The sequence below is a fragment of the Halichoerus grypus genome, chromosome 14 (genome assembly GCF_964656455.1).
Source record: "Halichoerus grypus chromosome 14, mHalGry1.hap1.1, whole genome shotgun sequence".
Classification (NCBI taxonomy): Eukaryota; Metazoa; Chordata; class Mammalia; order Carnivora; family Phocidae; genus Halichoerus; species Halichoerus grypus.
This window is the reverse complement of record NC_135725.1, coordinates 93,948,635-93,975,404: the sequence shown is the minus strand read 5'-3', so window position 1 is coordinate 93,975,404 and position 26,770 is coordinate 93,948,635. Positions and strand designations below refer to the sequence as shown.

General features: G+C 50.2%; 1 protein-coding gene across 7 annotated transcripts in view; it reads right to left on the bottom strand.

Annotated features, from left to right (window-relative positions):
* Positions 1 to 26,770, bottom strand: part of CACNA1B (calcium voltage-gated channel subunit alpha1 B) — a 188,762-nt gene that overhangs the window by 7,120 nt on the left and 154,872 nt on the right. For 6 of the 7 annotated variants that reach the window (XM_078062104.1, XM_078062109.1, XM_078062110.1 and 3 more), the window contains 9 exons: positions 26,599 to 26,664; positions 25,156 to 25,247; positions 22,760 to 22,904; positions 17,190 to 17,317; positions 10,795 to 10,891; positions 7,690 to 7,798; positions 1,857 to 1,964; positions 1,238 to 1,350; positions 113 to 240 (listed from right to left, as the gene is read on the bottom strand). In XM_078062104.1, the coding sequence (XP_077918230.1) occupies positions 113 to 240; positions 1,238 to 1,350; positions 1,857 to 1,964; positions 7,690 to 7,798; positions 10,795 to 10,891; positions 17,190 to 17,317; positions 22,760 to 22,904; positions 25,156 to 25,247; positions 26,599 to 26,664 (986 nt within the window). Of the gene's footprint in view, positions 1 to 112; positions 241 to 1,237; positions 1,351 to 1,856; positions 1,965 to 7,689; positions 7,799 to 10,794; positions 10,892 to 12,418; positions 12,516 to 17,189; positions 17,318 to 22,759; positions 22,905 to 25,155; positions 25,248 to 26,598; positions 26,665 to 26,770 lie in introns of all 7 variants that reach the window. The other variant, XM_078062105.1, reaches the window with a different exon arrangement.

The window sequence follows — 26,770 nt, the reverse complement described above, 5'->3', positions numbered from 1 at the left end:
GACCTGAGGGCTCCCTGTCCTGCAGCACAGCCTACAGGGAGCCCTTCTGGGAGGGGGAGAAACCGGGAGTCCTGCCTCCTCCGTGCCCCTCGCACCCTGGCCAGGTACTCACACGGCCCCGCCGTTGCTGAGGGACGCAGAGCTCTTCTGCCGAAGGAAAACCCGGGCTCCTCGGAGCACAGCCGGCTGTGTCTGCTCCAGCGTGGCCTTCAGAGGGTGGAACAGGGACACAGGGCCCATCTGTAGAAGGGACACAGAGAAGAGGAAGAGCTCTAAGGGCAGAGACAGGTGCGCCAGAAAGCTGGCCTGACCCCACAGCATGGGTTGGTGCTTCTTCTGCCCTGCCCCAGCCCTACATAGGAGGTAGGCAGGGGCTTATTCCCAACCTGGCCTGTGAGTGACATCAGGAAAGTCATTTCACTTCTTGGAGGCTCAGTTTCCCTACCTACAAAATCTGGGGACCTCATCCAATTACAAATGGTAAAAAGATTTCATCTCATCATCAACTTGGATTGACGGGTAGAGGCTGCACGAGCCCCAGATTGAGCAGAATTCTGGGGACATTTCAGGGCTCGGGGGGGCAGAGGGGGGGCACTGATGGGTGTCTGCAACAGACAGGGGAACAGGGGATGTGGTGTGGGCATCAGATACTTCCCATCCCAAGAAGGGTGAATGTCCCTGTAAGCTCCAAACACCAGGCAACTTTCTAGACAGTCTACGTATGGTCCCTGATGGTTTGGCTGCATGGGAAAGTTGTTATCTTTGAAGGATGACATCAGGAAGATGGGGCCCCAAACCAGCCCAGTCAGAGTCATGAGTGGAAGAAATCATGACCCTGGACCCATCAGTTTGAATCTCTCTGGTCCCTGCCCAGGTGCAGGGTAATCAGGTTCTCCTTGCACCTCCGCAAATATTCTTCAAACTTCTTTCTTCTACCACTTAAAAAAGTGGTATCTCCAGGGAACATGCCATCAGCCCCCTGTCTACTGCTCCTGAACACTAGGTCTCCAAGTCAGGAGGCCCCCAGTACCAGCAGGAGACCAGCCGCTGGAAAGCACACAGGCTGTATGGAGCCTCTGACTTTGGGGCTGGAGAGGTGAGGCTGCAGTAAGAACCTCTCATCTTCCTCTTCCCGCTGTGCAATCTCCAGGGAGGGTGTGGGTTTCCTCTGTTGTCAAAACAACTGACGGGTGCCAGAGTCTGAGGTTTACTTCTTGGAAGTCCTGGAACTCGGTACCTGGGACAGGCCTCCCGTGGCCTGGTGAATCTGGTCTCTGGTGGTCTTGTTCTGTTTGTAGAAGTCAAATATCATCAGAGCTGCATACACTTTTCCTACGGTCATCTCATCGGCTGGAGGGAGAGAAAACAGAGGATGGAGTGTGGAGGAGGAAGGAGAGGTGGGGTGGGGCAAGGGAACAGCCTCCACCACAAGGACTCCTGGACATGCTCAGGAAAGGGCACAGGGCTTAGCCAAAGCTGCATCTTTGGACACTGAGCACGTGCCCTCTGCAGCTGTACTGACTCTCCACAGGGCCCTCCATCTCCTCCCAATGAAGTGGATGTAGGGTTTAATCTTTAAGCACCTCATCTCTAACTGTAGGAGTCTCCCTGCTGTTCTCTGGATTTTTTTAAGTATACACCCCCACCAGGAACGTGGGTGACTGTGGTCAACAGAATAAAGCCCAGGGCATCCCTTCCCACAGTCCCTATGCACCCACTGGTAAGACCGTTCTCCCTGCAGGTGGAAACTAAGTCTAGACTATTGACGAGGTCACCCTGGCCCAGGCCTCCTGGCTCTGCCTCTGGGAGGGACACAGAAGGGGGGTGCACAAGGAGAATTTCTTGCCCTCACTTACGTTTATGGGGTGGCACCAGTAAATCCAGGGTCTTCTGGGGCAGATTGGCCCACACAGAGGAAATCTCCTTCCTCAACTCTGCATCACACTGATGCTGCTTGGTGCCGGCTGGGGCAGGACAAGGGTGTGGAGGGGAAGAGAGATGTTAGGAGCTGTCTCATGGCCCCCCTGGGGGAGCCGGCAGGAAGAGGTGTGGTGTGAGGGGAAACGGGGCAAGGACAGTGCTAGGAGAAAGGGCAGAGCGGGGAGAAGCACGGCCACGGTGGCTGGCAGAGCGTCCCTAATGGGCACGCACAGAGACAGAGGCCTGTGTGCGTGGGCCCTGGGAGTGGAGAAGGGATATGGTGGCGGTCCAGCTGTTCATCCAACCGTTCAAAACTATCGAGTGAGCACCCTCCCATGCCAGGGACTATTCTAGGTGATGGACCACAAGCAAAGGGGCCGCCTTTGTGGCACCATGTGGCTTGACTCAACAATAAAGTGGCAGTAAGTTCAAAACCTAGTGTGTTGGGTGCAGAAAAAGCTTAAGTAGGGAGGGATGAGAAATATCAGGAGGGCTGCAATTTTGGACAGGGTAGTCGGGAAAGGTCTCATGAGAAGGTGGTGTGTGTGTAAGACCCCGAAGGCAGAAAAGGACCAGGGAGTGCAAAGGCCTTGATGTGTCACACAACCAGCCAGGAAGGCAAGGCTCACTGAGCAGGGGGTGGGGGTGGGGGTGGGGGGTTGCAGGGAGCAGATGCTGAGATAGAAAGCAGCAGAGGGTGCTAAGCAGAGGGATAAAATACTCTGATTTATCTTTTTTTAGCATCAGGTTTACTATGGTATAATGTACATACAATGAAATCTACCCTTTTCAGTTATCCCATTCTATGAACTTTGGTAAATGCATAAAGCCACGCATCCACCCTCACAATCGAGACGTGGTACCTGGTACCACTGCCAAAGTCCCTCTGTGCTCGCTCTGTAGCTAACCCCTTGGCCTCCTCTCATCCCATCCCATCCCATCCGTAGTGTTTTCTGTCTCGGTTTGTTCTGCCTTCTCCAGAATGCCACACAAACAACGTCATCGGGTGTATTGGCTTTTGAGTAGGACTTCTCCACTCAGCATGGTGCATTTGAGATTCATTCCATGTTGTTGAATACATAAGTAGCCTATTTCTATTGATTGCTGAGTACTATCCTATGGTATGGATAGACCACAATTTGTTTATCCATTCACCAGCTGTGAACATTTGAGTTGCTTACATTTTGAGGTGATTATGAAAGAAAGCTGTAAACATTTGCATATATGTTTTTGTGCAGATGTATGTTTTCTTTTCTTCCCGCTTAGGAGTGGGATGGCTGGGCCATACGGTAAGGAACTGCCAAGCTAGGATCACAAGAATTCCATATTACACATTCTCACCAGGACTTAATATTGTCATTTAAAAAAGTATTTTAGCCATATTAATAACCATGTAGGGTTATCTTATTATGCTTCATTTTGGATTTCTCTAATGATTAATGATATTGAGCATCTTTATAGGTGTTTATTTGCCTTCCATATATATATTTTGGTGACATGTCTATTCAAATCCTTTGCCCATTTTTATTAGGTTGTTTATTTTCTTATTACTGAGTTGTGAGAGACCTTTATCTATTCTGGAAACTGATCCTATAGCAGATACATGTTTCAAAAATATTTTCACCAATGCTTTAGCTTTGTCTTTTCATTTTCTTAAATGTCTTTTTGAAGAGCAGAAGTTTTTAATGTTGATAAAGTTCAATTTATCAATTTTTCTTTTATGGCTCATGCTTTCTGTGTCTTCAAAAATCTTTGCCAAACTCAAAATTGCCAAAATGTCTCTCCTGTGTTTCCTTCTAGAGGTTTTATAATTTTACATTTTACATTTATGTCTATGATCAATTTCAAGTTAATTTTTGTAGGAGGTAAAAGGTATGTGCTAGGGACTGAATTGTGCGCTGCCCCCATTCACATGTTGAAGCCGGAACCCTCATTATGACTGTATAAGGCCGAGAAGGAGGTAATTAGGTGAAATGAGGTCAGAAGGGTGGGACCCTGACCCAGAGAGTTAGTGTCCTTATGAGAAGAGACACCAGAAAATTCGTTCACTCTCTGTATGCACTCAAGGAAAGACCATGTGAGCACACAGTGAGAAGGTGACCACCCTACAAACCAGGAGAACAGGCCCAGGAATGAAATTTACCTTCCTGGCACCTTGATTTGGACTTTCAGCCTCCAGACTGTGAGAAATAAATTTCTATGTTTAAGCCACTCAGTTGTGGTACTTTGTTATTGGCACCCCAAGCAGACTAAGACACTAAATGTCAAGATTTTTCCCTTTTTTGGACATACAGTTTTCTAAATTTTTCCAGTACCATTTGTTGAAAAAATTATCTTTTCTCCATTAATTGCCTTTACAACTTCATCAAAAATCCATTGGCAATGTAAGTATGAGTCTCTATTGTGTTCCACTGACCCACGTCTCTGTCCTGTCACCAACACAATATGCCTCAATTGACATGCTTTATAGAAAGTCTTTGATTCAGGTAGAGTAAGTTTTCTTTGTTCTTTTTTCAAAATTGTTTGTTACTCAAGTTCTTTTGCTTTTCTAGATACATTTTAGAATTCGTTTGTACATTTCTACCTAAAAACCTGTTGGATTTTGATTGGGTGAACATTTATTCTATTGATCAATGTGGGAAGAACTGACATCATGACAATATGGAATCTTCCAATGCATGAAGATGATGCAGTGCTTAATTTTTAGATCTTCTTTGCTTCTTTCAATGTTTTGAAATTTGCAACATACAGATCTCACATATATACTTTTTAGAGTTATCCAGCAACAAAGAAGTACTTCATGTTTTTGGTGTGATTTTAATGGAACTTTTTCCCATTTCAATTGTTAACTGCTAATATATAGGAATACATTTGCTTCTTGCACATTGACCTTGTATCCTGTGACCTTGCTCTATACTTGTGGATGGTTTTAGTAACTTTTTTTAATAGCTTAAAACAACAGAAATTTATTATCTCAGTTCTGGAGGCCAGAAGCTCAAAATCAAGGTGTCAGCATGACTATGCCTCCTCCAAATGTTCTAGTGAAGAATTCTTCCTTGCCCGTTTCTACATGTTGGTGGCTCCCAGCCATCCTTGGCATTCCTTGGCCTGTAGATGCCTCCATTTTATTCACTTTTTCTTAGAGTCTTTCAGATTTTCTCCATATATAATCATGTCAATTGTGAATACAGGAAGTTTTATTTCTTCCTTTCCAATTGGTATGCCTCCTATTTATTTTTCTTAACTTATTACAATGGCTAGGACCTAAAGTATGATGTTGAACAAGAATGGTCACATTAGACATCCTTCCTTTGTTCTTGATCTTAGGGGAAAAGGAGTTAGTCTTTCTTTGTTAAGTGTGTCATTTGCTGAAGGTTTTTCATAGATATCCTTGATCAGATTGAGGGGGCTTCCTTCGGTTTCTACTCTATGCAGAATTTTTAAAATCATGAGTTTTTGTGAAATGCTTTTTCTGCATCTATTGAGATGATCATATAGTTTTACTTCTTTGATATATTAAATTATATTGATTGATTTTTTATACTTGAACTCAACTTGCATTCCTGGGATAAACCCTACTTTTGTCATCAAGCAAATAGATATATATAGCCAGACTCAGTCTGAGAAAATTGTGTTGAATATTTTTGTGTCTATAGTCATGAGGGATATTGATCTGTCACTTTCTTTTCCTATAATGTCTTTGTCTCATCTTGGTATCAGAGTAATGTAAGTATAATATGGTAAGTTGAGAAATATCCTCTTTTTCTCTATTTTCTGGAAGAGTTTATATAGAGCTGGTATTATTTCCCCCTTAAATGTTTGGTAGACTTCACCTATGGAGCTAACTGGGCTGGGGATTTTCTTTGTTGGAAGGCTTTTAACTATAATTTAATTTCTTTAATAACTATAGTGCTACTCAGATTATCTCTTCCTTTTTTTAACCCACTCAGGTTATCCATTCTTGAATGAGCTTGATAGTTGGTGTCAAGGAATTTTTCCATTTCATTTAAGTTGTTGAAGTTATTGACAGAAAGTTGTTCATAAAATTTCCTTGTTATCCATTTAATGGCAGCAGGACCTGCAGTGGTGTTCTCTCTTTCATTCCTTATATTGGTTATTTTTATCTCTTATTTTCTTGATTGGTCTACCTGAGGTTTATTAATTTTATCGGTTTGGTTTTTAACATGATCACTCTAGCTGTTATGTTGAAGGCAGACAAGAACAGAGGCAGACCAGTCGGAAGCTACTGTAACAATCTAGTCAAGACCCAAGAGAGAGTGGCTTGGACCAGGAGCTGGCAGTGGGAGAAGACAAAGAAGTGACCATATTCTGGTATATTATGAAGGTGGAGTCAAGAGATAGGACAAGAGATCATATATGGATCAAAATTGGGAAAAGGATTAAAAAAAAAAAAAGAAAGAGGAGGTAAGAATGACTCCAGAGGTTTTTGTCTTGAGTGACTAACTGGAAGAACAGAGTTTCCACTGATGGAGACGGGAAAGACCATGGGGAACACGTGGCAATCAACTTTGGGCAAGTGAACTTTGGAATGCTTACTGGGCCTCCAAGTGGAGACAGTAAAAATTCACATGAGAATGCAGAATGCAGGTCTGGAGTTCAGGAGGCCTGCACTAAAAACACAAAGTTGGAAGTCCCAGTATTTACAGCCATGAAAATAGGTGGAATGACAAACGTGGCAAAGAGAACAGTCTGAGGGGCACAGTGACATTCAGAGGGTGGGAGACATGAGAAAACAGAACAGGAAACATCAAAGGGATTCAAAAAGAAGGACATGACAACTGAGGAAAGGCTGAGCTGTGGATAGGTAAGATAAGGACCGAGCACACAGAGGTCGCTGAACAGCTTAGCAAGAGCGGCTCCAGCAGCATTGCAGTGGAAACCCACCTGCAGACCAAACAAGAGAGACCAGACAGACAATACAGACCAGTCTCTCAAGGAGTTGGTCGTGAGGAGGGGAAGAATAAACATAGGGAAGCCAATGGAGGGAGAAGAAAACCTTTTAAAGATGGGAGAGATCATAGCTTGTTTATATGTTGATACAAAGAATTCAATAGGGAGGAAAAAATTGACAGGGCAAGAAGCAGGGTGCAGAATTTCTAGCATGACATCTTTGGGTAGATGATGAGAACGGGACCTAGAGTTCAAGGGGGGGGCAGGGTACGGGACTGGCCTTGACTCATCCACTACAAACGAAATGGCTGAGCTCAAGGGCACGAGTGCAGCCAGGAGGGTGGTGTGGGGGCAGGGACAGTGCAGATCCCCTCTGGTGGCTCTAATTTTTCTAATTTTCACAGGAGGGTGAAGGTGGAAAGGATACACTGGAGGTCTATTCTCTCCTAGGTTTGGCACAGGCTACGCAGTCCTGTCAGCTCAGGAGAGGACCTGACCGGGCCCGCGGTCACTACGGGGAGTGGACAGAAGGCACACAGACGCTGCACCCTGGAAGGATGCTACCTCATGTGAACCTATGTTCTGCCGCCACATGCTCTAGCTCTGGGTCACCTGGACAGGTCATTTAACCTGCACCTCAGCTCCCGCACATGAAAATGGGATCATTACAATGCTCAGAGGCAGGGCGGTTATCAGGGGATAAGGTCAGGCCCAACAAAGGCACCATGGGCAGCTGTCCTTGGTCGCCTCCAGACAAGCCTCCTCACGCCCCTTCCCTGCACACCCACCTGGGGGTGGCTCTGGAGTGAGACCGCCCGGTCCTGGCTTGGTGCCCTCCCCAGATGCTGCCTTGCTCACCTGGAGCCAGCTTGATCTCCAGTGCAGTCCGAATGAGGGCCATCAGCGTGGACGTGAAGTGGACAGTCATGTCCTCATTGGAGATGGGCATGTTCATGCGAACCAGGCGCTAGGGACAAGGGGAGCAGGTCAGGGCCAGGCCTACCAGGGTCCCTCCACCACAGGACTACAAGGTGCTGGAGGCCCCTAGAGGCTGGGCTTCACCTCCTGGGGGTGGCTTCTGCAGGTGCCCAGGCAAAGTTGGGTGGCTGGGAGTTTTGCCAGCATTCACACTCACCCTTGGACCGCCCCCCCGCCCCATTGGCGCTGAGTCTTCTCCTAGCTGTGGAAAAACAGAAGTCCAGGTAAAGACTGCAGCATAGCACCAAGCCAGAAGCCTGGATCCCTCTGAAAGAACAGGCACATGCTTAGCCAGAAGGGCCCCTGCCCAAGGCTGGAATAAGGGGCGTGGGGCCTGGGCTGAAGAGGGAGGGATCTGGGCTGCAGAACTGAGGCTGGGGCACCCTGGGATGGCCCACAGACAGGAGGGAAGACCCCTGTCCTTACAGCTCTGCCCAATGTCATCTCCTCCACCGGCAGCCTGGAGCACTGGACAAGGGGCGGGTCAGCCAAGAGCACAGCTCTGAGCCCCAGCTCCCAGTGAGGCATCCCCTCACCCCAGGAAGGCTTCTGCCTCTCACCACCCAGCCACAGGGCCTGGCAGAGGCGGCCAGCACCTTCCAGTCAGAAGGACCCAGAACAGATGGTACTGCACAGGGCCAGCGTGAAGGCTGCTAGGGAGAGGCTCAGGGCCATCGCACAGGAGTAAAAGTACTCTGGACCAGACTGGGGGCAGTGCCCTGCTGCTTTGCTCCCTGTTTCCCCATCAGGTGAACAGCCCCTTTCCTCTCCTCATTTTTCAAGGACAGAACAGCGGGAGACAGATGTGTGTCTGTACCACAGACCTCCGGGTATAGGCAGCAGCTGCCCAGAGCCTGAGGCTCTGAGAACTTAGGTGATGTCCAGGAAGGAAAGTATCCTTGGTGTGTCTGGAACGGTCTCAGCATGGGGGCTCACCTAGCTGACCAGGTAGAGCCCTAGGGGCACCGTGACCCACCTGTCTTCTCCCAGCAGTCTCTTGTCATCTACCATAAGACAGAGCTAGAGATGGGGGCACCGGGCCCCTCCCCGGGTTGTGCCTGTCCTCGGCCAAGCCCACATCCCATGACACAGCAGCCTCTCTTCCCCTCTTGGGAGGGCCCCCAGCCCTGCCCCCAGTGTCTGGGCCCTAAATCCAATCCTCAGCCTAGTAGAGACTGGGTGGCTAAAGACACGAGCCCAGACTCTGCCCCCCTGAATGCTGGCAAAGCCCCACCTGGCACATCCAATCGTGGTCCCAGGACCTCACACATCACCTTTGTGACGCACACCAGGAAAATCGGCTTTCCAGAGCACAGTGTCCCTGTAGACCAGCACCGATGGCAGTAAGAGAGGCAGAGGGATTCCTCTCCAGGGAAGTCAGGGAGTCGGGTACCAGCGTGAAGGAGGAGCAAGCAGGTGATTTCCAAGAGAAGAGAGCTCTGTCCAGGGCACCTTCACCAGAGGCTCTCTTCTGCCTGTCCAGGCCCTAGAAGGGCGGGGATCTCAGGAAGCGGCAGAAGGACAAGGCCAGGGTAAACAGACAGGCATCTCTGCCCTGGGCCTAGACCCTCCTGGTCATAGCACTCTGAGCATCTCCTGGACCCTCCCCAGCTCCCCAAGCCCATCCATTCCTACCCACCCTGAGGCCTCCCCTGGTCTATTCATGACCAGAACCTTGGAACTGGCCAGCACAGCTGGGGAGGGGCCCTGAAGGCTGGCCCATCAGAGCCCTGCATGCCCAGCCTGGCCCCAGGTATCAGTGTGGACAGAACTCTCCTTCTTGGGAACAAAGCTACAGTCTCGCATGCAGGCCTCAGGCAGGCGCAACATGCATGCCAGGCAGGGGAGGGCTGAGGAAGACGGCAGAGGCATCTGCCGATGGCTTGAAGGAGCCACTTAGCTTCCAGAGGCTGTGCTGAGCCAGGTGACAGAGGCAGGCCCAGATTGAGAGCACAGAGACAGACATCGTGGACAGAACCAGAGAAAGCTCTGCTGGGAAGCTCGCTCAGAGAGAGGGCGGTGGCAGAGATGCTCCAGACACATGCTGGTTGAGCCGCAGAACTCGGGCTGGCTCTGTTTTCTGGGAGCAATGGGAGCTGCAGGAGGGCTCTCGGTGCGGGGCGACGGGTGGCGGGTGGTGCTGGAGGGATGGAAGGTGCCTACACACCAAAGGGCACATGGGGCAGGTGGGAGCAGGCTTGGGGCTGGGCCCTGTGACCTGCTCGCCCCCCCAAGGAGGGAGGCCTGGAGATGTCCTTCAGTTTACCCCCTCCTTGCCGCTCAGCCTCCTGGGCTCCTCAGCGATGGAGGGAGGAGGCATGGGACTACCTGTCCTTACCCTGCAGCAGTCTCTGAAGCCCCAGGAATGACAGCAGAACGCCTCTCCCTGGCATCCTTTCCTTCTTAATGCCACAGTGCCTCCTTCCCGCTGTGGAACTTACAAAGCCCTGGGGATGCTGCCTCCCCAGGCTGACGCAGCCCAGACCTGGGGAAGTTCTGCATGTGCGGAGCTGGGTGTGGGTTCCTCAGAAGTGCCAGAGGCCCTGCAGGCCCCTATTACCCCAGGCTCAGACCCAAAGGGCTGGATAACTTCACCCTCATCGGGTGCTTATGGGACAGAGAAGCTGAGTGCGGTCCTGAGCCCAGAACAAAAACAGCTTCTGTCAAAAAGGTGGTCTGTCCCCTCATTTCCAGGAAAGAGAAGGAAAGGAAAAAAGGCAGGTGGAGGGCTCCGGCTCCGTCTTCCTGAGCCTCTCAGGGGCTCTCAGAGGGGGCAGACCTGCGGGCACAAGGGGCGGGTGCAGACACCATCATGGTATCTGTGTCCCTCTGTCTGGGAAGGTAGAGGACATGGTTGGAGCAGAGAAAAGGAAGAAACAGTGAGACAGCAGAGCGGCAGACAGACAGACAGACGGATAAGCCCCGAGAGGAGACGGGAGACCAGCCCCAGCACAGCCAGCCTCGGGGTGCAGGGTCGGGGTCTACCTTGTATGCAACTCGAGCAGGGCATTTCTTCCCCAGCCCCAGGGGTGGGGACATGTGTTTCAGCATCTCAAACATGTCATTGTAACTGATGCGCCCACTGGAGACCCGGCCCAGAGAGGCAGAGGCAGGGTGGGGTCCACAGGAAGGGGTGCGGCAGGAGGGGGGCGGGGGGAGGAAGCAGACAAGAAAACAGATCCAGTTAACCAGCGTCAGATTACATGCCAAAAGTCAAAATACGTAAAATGAGGGACTTTTCTGCTTGACTCAATCCCCTCCTTGCCCCTCCCAGCCTCACCTCCACACTCCAGCCCCACGCAGGGCAGCGGGCAGGGGTGACATCTGAGCTAATGAACATGGAGGGATGAGGAAGGGCTGCATCGGGGCGGCTTTGGGTTGTCAACTTCTGATTTTACACTTTTAGAAACCACAGATAATGCCAAATCAGAAAAGAGCTGTTTCACCATGCCGGGAGAGCCGGCAGACAGAATTATGTGACCGATGAGGCCGGCCTGAGAACCACGGCAGAAACATAGCTTTCCTTAATGCTCAATTTGCTTCCAAGTTAGCCTAGAGGCTAAAGAAGTGGAGAAAACTCTAAAACAAGCCAGAAAACTAGAGCTGGGGGAGCCCCGAGGCTCTAGAGACAAACTTGACGGGTGAGTCCTGCTCCAAGCCCAGAGACGCCCGAGGCCGCCCAGGGCAGGGCTGCTGCTGGGAGTCAGGGCTGGGCAGGAAATGGGAGACCGCGGGGGGGTGGAGGGGGCAGGGGCGTGGTGGGCAGCTGGGGTGGGATGTGGCTTGGAGCCACTCTTGCACCCTCCTGTCCACACCAGGGACAGGGCTGGGCCCAACACACGGGACAAGGCTCCAGATCCAGGGAGGTGTCTGGGGGCCGATGACTGTGTCTTCCCGAGGTAGACAGGCCACCAGGCCTGCAGCCTCACCTCCACCCCTGGGGACACCTGCCTGTGGGACCTGCTTGGGGTCCCAGAGACGAGGTCGGGTTCAGGCCACCCAGGAGAGAAAGGGGACAGCTTTTTCCTGGCAGGCACTTCTGCCCCAGGGCCTGGCCCTCCTCCCAGGGTTCCCAGCCTTGGCTGAGTGGATCGATCCAGAGGTGAAGCAGGAGGGCCCGTCTTTGGGCCTCCACTGCCTCTGTCCTCGCCTCCCTCAGGGACCAGAAACCCCTCGGTTGTCAGGCTCTTCGCTCCTCCTGGTCTGCTTGTGCCCATGCTCTCCTCCCCTGGGGCCCTTGGCCTCCAGCCTGTCTGACCGTTAGCCCACCCTGAGAGCCTGGAGGCAAAGCCGGGCAGACGGCTGCTTCCTTGGGCACAGGCTGGACCTGGCCCCCAGCTCCCACCCAGCAGCCGGCCCCTGCCCTCCAGGCCCAGCCAGAAAGCTTCGTGTGCACTGCCTCAGAAGGCTGCCTCTCCCCAGCCAGCTGGAGGGGTCGGGAGATCAGATGGGGGACCAAAGCGTCCAGGAGGTCGGAGTGCGGGGCAGGGCAGGACAGGAGGAAAGAGAGGTGAGGTGTCGTCATTCCCAAACCAGGCAGGGAGTGTGTGCTGTGTTTGCGTTTCGGGCAGGGAAGAGTATGTCGGATGGAGGCTCTGAAGTTGCAAACCTTGTAGGCCAACCTACGAGGGCAGTTCTTCCCTAAGCCAACGGGTGGCGCAATACAACGCAACAAACTGTACATATCCTTATAATGAATCCGGCAACTGGAAAGGAAATGTCACAGGTTATGGCAACCAAGGCACGATGAGCCCATCCCGCCCGCCCACCCAGCCTGCGACAGGAAGAGGAGCCCGGCGGCTGGACAGGCAGCTCCCTGCAGGGAACCCTGGGGCTCAGAAAGCCCCAGGAGGCATGGCAATCCCAAGACCATTTCCAGAGCCTGATGCAGGCAGGAGACACACCATACAGAACAAGTGCTGGCCCCTGTCCCAAGCCCCCACTGTGCACACACTGAAACCATTGGTCCGTCTCTCCCCGGGCCTTGTTCACCCACCCTCTCTGGCAGCCCCTACTCTTGCTCCCTGAGTGCCTGAGACCCCACGCCTGGCTCTCCTGACTGTCTCTACCTCCTGAATCTCCTGGAATCTGCTGGTCCAGCTAAGGACCCCCTAGTCCCAGGGTGGGCACCCTGGCCAACACGGACGTTTCTCTTTCCTGTCCAATCAGCTCCAAATTACTTCTGGAAAAGAGGGAAGAAAGAGGAAGCCCCACTTTGGCCTCACCCAAGGTGCTTGCTAACTCACTGGACCTAAAGGATCATCACGAAGGGTCTGGAAGCATGGTGAAGCCCCCAGCCCCAACAATCACCCAACCCAATTCACAGCCTGTTCTTTGGCTCATCTTCTCTCTTCCACCATCGAATCCCTCAGATGGCACCAGATGGAAAGTGGGGGCACCATACTGTCACTCCAATGCAAAAAACTGTCCTCGCTGTCTATAAAGCAAAGTCAAAGCTCCTTGTTTATCCCAAATTTCAAGACCTTCTCAACCTGTCCCAGCCGCCCTTCCAGCCCCTTTGCAATGCATTCTCTTCTCCATCAGACACAATCAGACCCCCTTCCCTTCAGCCCTGGCCCCAACCTCTTCTCTAGAGCTCAATCCATCCTGCCCTCTTCAGTTTGGCTCAAATGCCACCTCCTCTGACTCACCAGCCAGATGGGGTTTCTCCCTCCTCAGACACCCCGGGCTCACACTACGGCTCCTCTGTTCTCCCACAGTCCCGTTGGACTCAGCATCCTGAGAGCACATGCTTGCTTCACCTACACACCCCTGGTCCCCAGCACACGGCGGATGCTCAGGAATGTTGACTGGGCGGATGGATGAACACAAAGATGAGTAGACAGATTGCTTAGAGGTGTGATTGTGATTCTCCTCTCGACTCTCTACCCTTCTCCAAGTGAGGCAACAGTGAAGATGGGAGAAGGCGGCACCAGAAAGCAACAAGCCCACGCCTTCTTCATCTCCCCACAGCATGCATGTGCACACGCACATGCACACATACATACCCATGCACACCTGCGTTCACACACATGTACACACACAAGCACGCATGCCCGTGTACACCCATGCACACGTGCATTCACACACGCGTGGACACAAGCACACACATGTGCAAACATGCACTGCACTCACACATTTGCACATGATCACATGTGTGCACGCTCATACACGTACACACAAACCATGTGCATGTGTGCACATGCACACACACATGCCACATGTGTACACAGACCTGTCCACATGTGCAAACATGCACTGCACTCACACATTTGCATACGATCACATGTGTGCACGCTCATACACGTACACACAAACCATGTGCATGTGCACACATGCATGCCACGTGTGTACACAGACCTGTCCACATGTGCAAACATGCACTGCACTCACACATTTGCACAACGATCACATGTGTGCACACTCGTACATGTACACACAAACCATGTGCATGTGCGCACATGCACACACGCATGCCACATGTGTACACAGACCTGTCCACATGTGCAAACATGCACTGCACTCACACATTTGCACACGATCACGTGTGTGCACGCTCGTACACGTACACACAAACCATGTGCATGTGCGCACACGCACACACGCATGCCACGTGTGTACACAGAGCTGTCCACATGTGCATACATGCACTGCACTCACACATTTGCACACGATCACGTGTGTGCACGCTCGTACACGTACAAACCATGTGCATGTGCGCACATGCACACATGCGTGCCACGTGTGTACACAGACCTGTCCACATGTGCACACACACCCATGCACGTATGCAATATGCACACACAGGCACACATGTATACACTTGTGCACACACCCACAGAGCCACACAGGCGCAAACACACACACACACACACACACACACATATGAAAGCTTGGGAAATTTCACAGTTTTGTTGTTCTTTAAGTCTCTCCAAGAACGAGGAGACAGCAGAGCGGCCGCCTGGGATATAAAGCGGACCACATCCTTGCATCTGCCACGGAGGCTAGGAAGGGCTCAGAGCACCCTCGGTCCTGTGCCTAGGACTCAGTCTCCTCAGCTGCCTCTGCTGGGCCTTCCCCTATCCCCTGCCATCTGGAGGCAGGCTATGTTTTCAGCCCGGGCCACATGTGGGAGCAGCAAGTCTGAGTGTTAGTTGTGGGTCACATTTATGCTACTTTTGGACCATGGTCTTGTGTGCTATTTCGCAGACGCCACCTCTGGGGTGACGCTTATATTTGCTGTCTACTCTTCCATAGCACTTTCTTTACCACACTCCCAATGGCCTCTGCCTTCCAGAGGCCCCATTTTCAGAACTCTGGATTTGGGAAACAGTCTGAGCCCCCTGTGCACCATCACAAAACCACAGTCTGGCCCAAGTCCATTTCCTATGTGTCCAAATTCTGCTCCACCTGTGCCTGGACTAGGGGAAGTCCTGGGTCTACAGTTCATAAAGATTTGGGGCAAGTCCTCCCCACTCACAGGCCTGCGCTGACTTGCCTTTGTCCTGCACGTATGGACATACCGCCCATACAGCGTCTCTGCTTCCCTGCAACACACCCTTTAGAAACAATGTGCCCAGTGCTCGCTTCGCAGCACATATACTAGAAACAATGTGCCCAGAAACAGCAGCATCTCTCCAGACCACAGTGCAGATGACCCTCCTGGAATGAGCCTCAAGCCTGCCTCACTTGGAGTCTCTCCTGCTCTCTGACCTGAGTGGGCCCTCCTGACCAGAGAACCCACACCTACCCCTGAGCCAGAATGAGACTGGGCACTGCAGGGCCGATGTGCTGACGCATCAGCAAAATGACAGGACTCTCCAAGGCCACAAAAACGGTCACCTACACCATGAAACATAAATAACAGCCACGCTTGTTCTGCACTGTGTGAAAATTATACAATTTTCACTACAATGGAAAACACCCAGAGACACTACAGGAATGGAAATGCCCTGGGGTTGCTGGTGCTGCCAGTGGTTTCAGGGCTTGCCCAGCCTGGGAAGGGTTTCATACAGCATCTTCTGGATCCTCACATGATGGGGTAGGGGCTCCAGGAAGGCTGAATGAGAGGAGGGTGGGGGAGCCCAGCCAAGCTCCCAGGGGCTTGAGGGTCAGAGAGCTCTGGAGCAATCCCCTTGCTGAGCTCCAGTTTAGGGAAAAACTGCGGGCAGTAGGGTCCTCACCACGATGACACTGACCATCTCCTCCAGGCCTCTACCACGCAAGGGGTGACCAAACAGAGCTGTGCGAGGGGGACATGGGCAGGCTGGGAGCCTCGGAGAGAGGAAGTGGGAAGTGGCTACACCCCATCTTCACAGTCTTCTCATTCCCTTCGAGCGTGGGAAGGGACGACGCCCATCCGTTTACTGATGCACTGTTCATTCACATTCATGACTGCTGAGCGCTCACCATGAGCGAGGCGAAGAGCAGGCCTGTGCCTTCCCCAGCAGCCAGGTCTCTTGGCCCCTCCATGTCCTGTGTTGGCCTTACAGAGAGCATGCCCTGAATAACTACTCAAGTATCCGCTTGAGAGAGTGAATGAATGAATAAGCAAGTGAAGAAGCCAGTGATGAAGGAACAGACAAATGGGCAGATGGTGAGTCCATGCTGCTTTGCTAGCCCCGAGGATAAGAGTATGTGTCCTGGGTGTGCAGGACTCTCTCATGGATCATGGAACACCCTTCTAACCCAAGCCAGTCCCCTCATGACATACTTGCTCTGTCTGGAAATGAACTACCCCTCACTTAATGCAACACAGTAACCCTTTCCCACCATGACCAAAGGGTCTTCAACATACTAGACCCTTCCTGGTAGCTCCTTTAATTTCAGTGAAAGTTCACCAAGCGCCCACTATTTGCAGCCTGGGCTGGGGACACAGGGGTGCATGTTGGCTCCTGTTCCCAAGAGATGGCAGAGAGGGAGAGGCCTGAGCCCATCGGTGGGAAGAATGTCATTTCTGCCATGAAGGCCTCCAAGCTTCATGAGAATGGTGAGGCCCCAAGGGAAGGCCCTCCTGCTGTGTCCACACCCTCTCCCTTGAGCCCTCCACGCCCCTCATGTGACAGACCTGTGAGGAGACAGTACACTCCCATTTGGCAAGAGACCTGAGCCTCACAGCCCCCTTGGAACCTCCTAAGTGCTGGACTGAGGGTCTCACAGAGCATTTCTCAGCCCAGGGAGCTGTATAAGAGCACTGTGGGCATGAGAAGGAGCGTGCCACCTAGAAGGGGACCTGGCACCACCCTCTGCGGACCCCACCAAAACCTGAGGGGGTTTGACAAAACCTGTGTCACATGACACAGGTCTGAAGCCACCCAGCCCTGTCCCGAGATCCGTGGCATGGACCACCCTGGGGACCACGGAGCACGGGGGCCACTCACCACGCGGCCGGGTCGTACTCAGCCCAGACCCGGATGAACTCGTCCAGGTGGTGAGGCCCTAGGATGGAAGAGTCCCGTGTAAGGTACTCAAAATTGTCCATGATCACGGCCACAAAGAGGTTCAACATCTGCAGGACAGGAAGGAGAAGGGGTGACATAGAGAGACCTCAGCCTGCCCTCTACCCTAGCCCTTACCCTCCAGCCAAAGTCTGTGTGCGAAACCATCATGGCAGCGGAGGCCACTCAAACTCAGCCAGAGCCCGTCCAGCCCTGCTGCCCCCAGCCTCTGGGCCTCCACTACACCACCACCACCACCAGTCCCCGTGGCACCCAGCCTCCTACCCCAGGGTTCTAGGTCCCGCAAACTAACCCGAGCCCCTCCCACTCCCTGCTTCTGCTGCCCTACCCTAACTCATGTTGGCAACCCCTCCTGCCCCACCTCCCATCACCATCCTCTTCCCCTCCTAGCTAGCCTTCAAGGAAAACAGTGACTTTGGAGTTAGTAGTTTGGACTCTAGAGGCCAAAAGCTCAGCTTCTTTTTTTTTTTTAATTGAGTTGAAATTCACATAACATACATTTAATCATTTTGAAGAGTACAACTCAGTGGCTTTACTGTATTCACAATATTATGCAACCACCTCTCTAGTTTCAAAAATTTTTTTTTTAAAGATTTTACTTATTTATTTGACAGAGAGAGACACAGTGAGAGAGAGCACAAGCAGGGAGAAGGAGCAGAGGGAGAGGGAGAAGCAGGCTCCCCGCTGAGCAGGGAGCCCGATGCGGGACTCGATCCCAGAACCCTGGGATCGTGACCTGAGCCGAAGGCAGACGCTCAACGACTGAGCCACCCAGGTGCCCCTCAAAAATTCTTTATCACCCCAGAAAATGCCTTGTACTGTAAACAGTCACTCACTTATTTCCCCTTTCTCCCGTTCCCTAGCAATCTCTGTTCTGCATCTATCGGCTTGTCTATTTGGGGTACTTCATATAAAAGGAATCCTACAATACAGGACCATATAGGGCCTTTTGTGCCTGACTTCTTTCACTTAGCGTGATTTTCTGAGGCTCAGCCATCCATTTGGGTCAGAACTTCATTGCTTTTTAAGGCTGAATAATATTCCATGGTAGGTATATACCAGTTTGTTTATCTATTCATCCATTGATGGATATTTGGGTTGTTTCCACCTTTGGGCTGAACTGTTTTCCACAGAGGTTGCTGCATTTTACATTCCTATCACAATGTGCAAGAGTTACTATTTCTCCATGTCCTTGCCAATGCTGGTTATTTTCCATTAAAAAAATTATCATCATTATAGCCATCCTAGTGAGTGTGAAGCGAGTGTGTGGTTTTGAGTTTCCTTAATGCCCAAAGATGATGAATGTCTTCATGTGCTTGTTGGCCACTTTGTATATCCTTTTGGCAAAAATGTCTATTCTGATTTTTTGCCCATTTTTTAAATGGTTGTCTTTTGTAATACAGTTCTAAGAGTTGTTTATGTATTTTGGATATTATCCCCTTATAAAATATGTGGATTAGTATTTTCTCCCATTCCTTAAATTGTATTTTCACATTTTTTATAATCCCCTTTGACACACAAAAGTGTTTAATTTTGAGTAGTCTAATTTATTTTTTTCTTTTGTTGCTTGTGATTTTGGTGTTGAATCTAAGAATCCTCTGACAAATCCGAGATCATGAAGATCTGCCCCCTATGCTTTCTCCTAAGAGTTTTGTAGTGTTAGCTCTTACATTTAGGTCTTTCATCAATTCTGGGTTCATTTTTGTATATGGGGTGAGGTATGGGTCCATCTTTATTTTTTTGCATGTGGATATCCAGTTGTCTCTTCATCATGTCTTAAAGAAACTATTCTTTCCATACTCAACAGCTTTGGCATCCTTGTCAAAAATCAATTGTCCATAGATATTTGGATTTATTTCTGGAATCTCCATCCCACTCCATTGGTCTATCCTTATGCCAATACCGTACTGCCCCCGTATCATCCTTATTAAGATATATATAACTGACATAATTATAAGACACTTAAAGTGCATATTGTGGTATATATACATACATAAACATTGTGAAATCATTCCTACCATCTAGTTAATTAACACATCCATCACCTATTTTTTTTGGTAGAACACTTACGTTCTACTCTCTTAGAAAAATTCAATTATAGAATACAGTGTTATCAACTATAGTCACCATGTTTTACTTTACATTCTCAGACATTATTCATATTATAGCTGAAAGTGTGTACCCTTTTACCAACTTCTCCCTATTTCCCCAACTCTCTAGTCCCTGGCAACAACTCTTTTACTGTTTCTACGGTTTGACTTCTAAAAAAAATTCCACATATAAGTTATACATGTAGTATTTGTCTTTTTCTGTCTGGCCTTTCTCACCTAGCATAATGCCCTCAAGATCCATCTGTGTTGTCACAAATGACAGAAGGATTTCCTTCTTTCCCATTGCTGAAAAATGTGTGCGTGTGTGTGTGTGTACACACACACCAAATCTTCCTTATCTAATTCATCTGTTGATGAACACTTAGGTTGTTTCCATATCTTGGCTCTTAGGATTTTGATTTGCATTTCCCTGATGATAAGTGATGCTGAGCACCTTTTCATGTACCTGTCGGTCATCTGTATGTCTTCTTTGGAAAAGTATCTCTTCAGCCACATTGTTTTTACTCATGGTGCCTTTATAGTAAGTTTTGAAATAGGGAAATGTGAGTTCTCTCACTTGGTCTCAGGGAGCCCGATGCGGGGCTCGATCCCAGGACCCTGGGATCATGACCTGAGCCGAAGGCAGACGCTTAACGCCTGAGCCACCCAGGCGCCCCGGTCTTTAATTTTCAAGATTTTTTGTTATTTGGGGCTCCTTGCCATTCCATATGAATTTGAGGATCAGCTTTTCCATTCCTGTAGAAAGGCCACTGGAGCTCTGACAAGGGATCACACTGAATCTAGAGCTCACTTTGTGGGGACATTACCACCTTACCAATATTAAGTCTTCTGATCCATGGACATGCATGTCTTTCCATTTAATTAGGTCTTCTTTAACTCATTTTAGCAATATTTTGCAGTTTTCACTGTACAAGTTTTCATCTCCATGGGTATTTATTTATTCCTAGGTATTTTATCCTTTTGGGTGCTACTGGAAATGGAATTATTGCCTTAATTTCCTTTTCAGGTTGTTTACTATGTGTTGATTTTGTACCCTGACACTTTGATTAACTCATTTATTAGTTTTAGTAGCGTGTGTGTGTGTGTGTGTGTGTGTGTGTGTGTGTGTTCTTCAGGATGTTCTACATATAGAATAGTATCATCTGCAAATAGAGATATCTTTACTTCTTCCTTTCCAATTTGGATGCTTTTTATTTCTTTTTCTTGCCTAACTGCTCTAACTAGGACTTCCAGCACGATGTTGAGTAAAAGTGATAAAAAGTGGGCATCCTTGGTGATGGGTATTCAAGAGGGCACGTTCTGCATGGAGCACTGGGTGTTATATGCAAACAATGAATCATGGAACACTACATCAAAAAACTAATGATGTATGGTGATTAACATAACACAATTAAAAAAGAAAAAAAAAGTGGGCATCCTTGTCTAGTTCCTGCTATTTGGGGAAAAAGTTAATAGTCTTTCACCACTGAGTATAATGTTAACTGTAGGTTTTTCATAAATGTCCTTCATCGTGTTATGGACGTTCCCTTCTACTCCGAGTTTGCTAAGTGTTTTTTTCATGAAAGGGTGTTGAATTTTGTCAAATGCTTTTCTGCACCAATGAGATAATCATGTGGGGTTTTTTTCCTCGTCACATTGGTTAATCTCTGTATGTTGAAAATGCATCCTTGCATTCCTGGGATAAATCCCATTTGATCATGGTGTATAATCCTTTTAATGTGTTGTTGGAACTAGTCTGTTAGTATCTTGTTCAGGATTCTTACTATATATTTATCAGGGACATTGGTTGTAGTTTTCTTTTTTTGTGGCATCTTTGCCTGCCTTTGGTATTAGGACAATGGCAGCATCACAGGATGTGTTAGGAGGTGTTTGCTCTTCTACTTTTTGGAAGAGTTTGAATAGGGGGCACTTGGTTGGCTCAGTCAGTTAAGCATTCGAGTCTTGATTTCAGCTCAGGTGATGATCTCAGGGTCGTGAGATGGAGTCCCACGTCAGGCTCCGCAATCAGCATGGAGTCTGCTTGAGATTCTCTCTCTCCCTCTTTCCCTCCCCCCTCTAAAAAAATAAAAAGAGTTTGGATAGGATTTATGTTAATTCTTTTTTAATACCATTTTCTAAATTGTGGTAAAACATACCTAGCAAAAAGCTTACCAATTTAACCACTTTTAAGTGCACAGTGCAGTGGCGATCAAGCACACTGACACTGTTGTGCAATCATCCCCACTATCCATCTCCAGAACTCTTCCATCTTCCCCAACTGAAACCCTGACCCCATTAAACACTAACTCCCACCCCCTCCCCCAGTCCCTGGCACCCGCCATCCTGCTCTCTGTCTCTATGAACTTCACTTGAGGGGCCTCAGATAGGTGAAACCATACAGTTATTTTTCCTCTTGTCACTGGTTTATTTCACTTGGCATAACGACTTCACGATTCATTCATATTGAAGCATGGGCCAGAACTGCCTCTCTTGTTAAGGCCGAATAATAGTCCCTTGTATGTTCATGTCACATTTTGTGTACCAATCGCTTGTTGATGGGCACTTTGGTTGCTCTTACCTCCTGGCCATTGTGAATAATGCTGCTATGAACGTATGTGTACAAATATTTATTCAAGTCCCTGTCTTCAATTCTGGCATATGCCCAAAAGTGGAGTTGCTGGATCATACTGCAATTCTATTTTCAATCTACTGAGGAGCTACCATACTGTCTCCCACAGCTGCTGCACCTCTTCACATTCTCACTGGCAGTGAACGAGGGCTTGTGTCTCCAGCACCCCAGCAAACGGCAGGTGCCGCTTTCTTTCTCTTCTTCTCTCATGCCTGTGTTTACTCATCAGTCGTGTTGGCTCTGTCTTTAAAATGCAGCTCAACTCCCTTCATCCCCACCCTTCTCTGGGCACTGTCACCTCCAACCATCTCCTGACCACTCTTCACCTCTCCTGACCAGAAGCCAGAGTAAGGTTTTAAAATATCAACCAGATTGTGTCATGCCCCTGCTCAAAGTTTCCCAGAAGTGTCTGCTGACTTGAACCTAGTCCACTTACCTCCCCAACAACCAGTTTCCTGAGGCTCATCTGCCCCAGGCACACCAGCTGGAGTGCTGCTTCTTTGTAATTCATCACCATGGCAGAGGCTAAAGGCTAAAGGACAGTTGTCCCGTGGAAACTTAAAACCCTTTCTGAGAAGGAAAGGCAAGGCCCACAGGAGCTCATTACAGAGTGGGTCCTTTTAGAGGTCATCGTCTCTGGGGAAACAGGACCATCAACACAGAATCGGCTTGTAATGTGACATGAATCAGTATCAGGGATCAGTGAGAGATGTAGGGGGGGCCTGGGATGGATTGAGACAGGCGGACACATGGGCACAGTGACCAGGACTTACCAGAAAGGAGCAAAGGAAGATGAAGGAGACGAAGTAGAAGTAGGCAAAGTCGCTCCCACACTCACTGGCATTGGCGTGCTCATCACAGGCCTGGTTGCTGAGACAAGACAGCATGATCTCGTGCCAGGCCTCCCCAGTGGCACTCCTGAGAAGAAGGGCAGAGCCATGAGACCCACAAAGGAAGGTCCAGACCAGCCTGAAAAGGAATCTCAGAAGAGCTGGCTCAAGTGCATACCCTCCCTGGGCTCCCTCCTGCAGAGAACCCACTCATATGTAAGGTCTGGGTAAGAGACGCCTACTTCTTAAAAAGAATCCTCTGGCATTAGGTTTTCAAATTGATCATTAACTCGGAAAGAACTAGTTACTGAAAACGAGGCACTGCACCAAAAGTGAGCACCATGGTGAGCGCCCCTTCATGGACCTCTGGCTCCTCGGAGCCAACACAGCCCTTCCTGGCCTCCCTCACCCAGCATGTGCCATCCCAGCCTTCCTTGATGCAAGAAATGGGGGCTCCACCCCTCCCGTTTCTTAGGCCAAATATATTGCAGGCTTCCCTGCCTCCACTCCTTCTCACCAGCTTCATCAGCTCATCTACCTCCAAAAAACAGCTAGACTCTCACCACTTCTCAACACCCTGGGCTAAGCAACAACCACCTCCCCTGAGCTTCTGCAATAGCTTCCTCACGGATCTTCCTGCTCTGCCCCACCCAACAGCCAAGTGGGTCCACTAAACACAGGTGAGATCAGGTCACTTCTCCTCTCAATGACCCCTCACTCACTGCAAAAGCCAAAATTCACACAACTGCCCACAGCTCTGTGAAACTCGCGGCCTGCTCTTTCCCAGTGGTCTCTGCTTGGTCCACTCCAGCCACACCGGCGTCTGCTGTTTCCTGAACACACCAAGAACAACCCCACCAGCCTGAGGGGCCACCCTGGAGGACCCTTCTTCATGGACTTTGGTCCCTGGGTATGCAGCCAGCACGAAGGCCAGATGTGCGCTAGACTTGCAGGCGGACCAGAGGCCTGGGTGCCCCCGCCCCCAGCGGGGTGTGCCTGTGTGGCCAGCTCTGGGCACAAGCTGAGCCCACTTCCCATTAACAATGGCTAGGAGTAGGGGGCTTTTCCTGCAGGGCAGCTGTCCAATGCCAGGCCTGACTGATACTGGTGCTCACATGTGACACAGAGACCAGGGAGGAAAAGAGATCTTTGAGAACAAAGACTTAAAACTAAGGCTGGTTTCATAGGCCTGCCTCAATCTTATAGCACGAGGCAGGACATTAATAAATGAAGAGATGAAATGAACGTAATAGCTAAAGTCCAGAGAAATGATGTCATTTGGAGAAAGTGTAGGCCTAAGGATATTTGTCCATCTGACTAAAAAAACAAGAGTCAGACAACTCTCTCCAGGCAGCTTAGCTAAGCAGATCGGTCTGATCTCCCTCCATAGAAAGAAGAGCTCCACGGGCCCTGGAATGCATCTGCCTGGGATTAACCGTGCTGGGCACCCCCCAGCACAGGCCTTACCGCATCCTGCTGCACGTGCATAAACAAACACACGTGTGGGCACTTCCAGAAGGAGCCCCAGGCAGGGTTTTATGTCAGCACCCCTCCTCCACAAGTCCCTACGAAGAGCTCCTTTCTTCCCTCCTAGGGTCATGTGGTGGGCTTGCCTTAACGAAGGGGACCCTGGAGGCGTGAGACACATTCACCCCCTCCCCACAGCCCCCAAACCAGGATGGCCCACAGAGAGTGTGCCACGTCTCGGAACAAAGGCTGACACGCAGCCCTGTCGAGCACACAGGGAGGCGCCTGAGCCAGAAACAAGCTGCTCTGCCTGCCTTGGAGCCTGGAGCCTAGGGAACTGCAGTCCTGTGAGCCATGGGGGGCAGGTGGAGACACTCACACCAGCGGCTCTGGCCAGCTGAGTTCCTTGGGTCCCTGAGTAACACACTCTGTGTCCCCCTGCCCTGCTCCGCCCACCCCCCCGGCCCCCGATCCCACAGACCCTGCAGTCAACAAGGTGAGCAGATGGAAAGCCTACGGCCAGCACACCGAAAAAGGCCCTGCTGGACACCTTCTGTCCTCCCAGACCCTTGGCTGCAGCTTCACCAGAGGCCTTCTGGCCCCCGCCAGGGATCTGAGCTGAGCTGGTCAAGGCCAGCCTCACCTGGGGCTCTCAGGTTGACCTCCCTCAGGGGCTTCCCCTCCGTCTGTCCCGAGGCCCAGGAACCCTTAGGGAAGGAAGGAGGAAAAGGGGAGAAGAAGCTGGGAAGGCCCACTGAGGGGAAGCCAGCACAAGCTGGGGTCAGAGGGGGGTGGCCCTCTGGGTCGGCGCACGCCCTGGCGCTCCTGAACGGAGGAGCCTCTGAGCCTGCGCTGACCCCCAGACAACGCACCTGAACAACAGCATCAGGGCTTGTAGAAACGTCCTGAAGTTGTTGTGCCGGTTAATGCTGGTGTCGTCGTCCAGGGCAATGTTTCCGAAAACCTGAAACGAGAAAGAAGGCTGCAGGCTGATACTGCTGGGTCCTCAGGAGCTGTGGCCAGGCAGAAGAGGGTGTGTGCACGTGAGGACCCACAAGGCACAGGATGCCGCCCTTAGCCACCACCACTGCCGCAGGGGCTGGAGGGGCCAGCGCTTCCAGCCAAACACGTCACCGCCCCCCCAGCTCCGCACGTCTACAACCGCAAGTCTGCATGCCGAGTACAAATGCCCCCCGGAGCTAAGTCTATGTGGGCTGCGCTATATATAAGACAGGAAGCACTTGAAAGTTCACTCTGTCATCAATGACTCCAAAGCAGTAATTATATTGGTAATAGCTATGAGGTCAACTTGAAAGTTTCTTTTTACATTTCTGTGCAAATATCACAATGGGCTTTTTATCCATTTTAATTGATTTCTTTTTAGTGTTAGGAATGCAAACAAGTCAGTAACTGTACTTGGCTTAAAATCTGGAATCTGGCTGAAAAATTTATGAACTATCACATATTCACCAAAAACAAAGATCAGTGACCCTTCTGGTCTTATAAATTCCCAAACCAAAGCGGGCACAAATATATATATTTTTTAAATAGCATCAGATCTCAGCAAATTTTAAAGGAAGAGAACCTTTTTAATCCTTGAAGTAGAGTTTAAAAATCAGTTTTCAGCTAACCTTTAAGACAATGGCTTCTCCCACTATAATTTAACATTTGGATCCATCTCCCACCCTACTGTTGAAAAGTGGCCAGATGCCAAAGATTTAAAACTGGAACACTGCTTTGTGTCTTTTAAATGTTTTTCCAAATAGCTGACAAAGGGTTCTTCGGCAAAATAAAGGCAATCTAACTTATCCAAGCTGAATCTGACAGTACAGTGATCTGGTGTGATCCTGTTGACTTTTTCTTCTGTGATATATAATTTCCTGTAAAGGATCAGGTCAACTCTCTGGACTAACAGAATGACCAGCTGGTGCTTTGCCAGCCACTCAGCACCAGGCAGATGTGCTCAAAGGCTCCACCACCACGGGGGCCCAGCACCCAGTCAAACATGCCCATCAACACCCTAACAGCCCAATGGGGTTCCATTCAGGAGCACAGCAGAGCATTTTCCCGCAGACGGTGGAGCTACGCCTCACTAGTGGACTCTGGGTGACAGGCCCAAACCCGTGGTGCCCAGCCTCCGTGTCCGTATCGGTAGAACAGCCTTTCTGAGAATTAAGTTCATAAAGTGCTTCAAACATAGAAATGTTCCCCAAGTGCCAATCTGTCATTGTTACCATTTGATGACCATGATCAGTGCCCTTTTGCCCCAGGGCACAGGGGCCCCTTCTGCTCCCTGTCCCATCAGGCGCACCCACCTGCATGCCGATGATGGCGTAGATGAAGAACAGCATGGCGATGAGCAGACACACGTAGGGCAGGGCCTGTGGAGACACATGGAGGACAGGGCAGCTCCAGGGAGGGCTGCCCAGCTACCTTGCTCGGGCCTCGTCTGCAGAGTGGACGGTGGCCGGGTCTCTGGGGCCACCC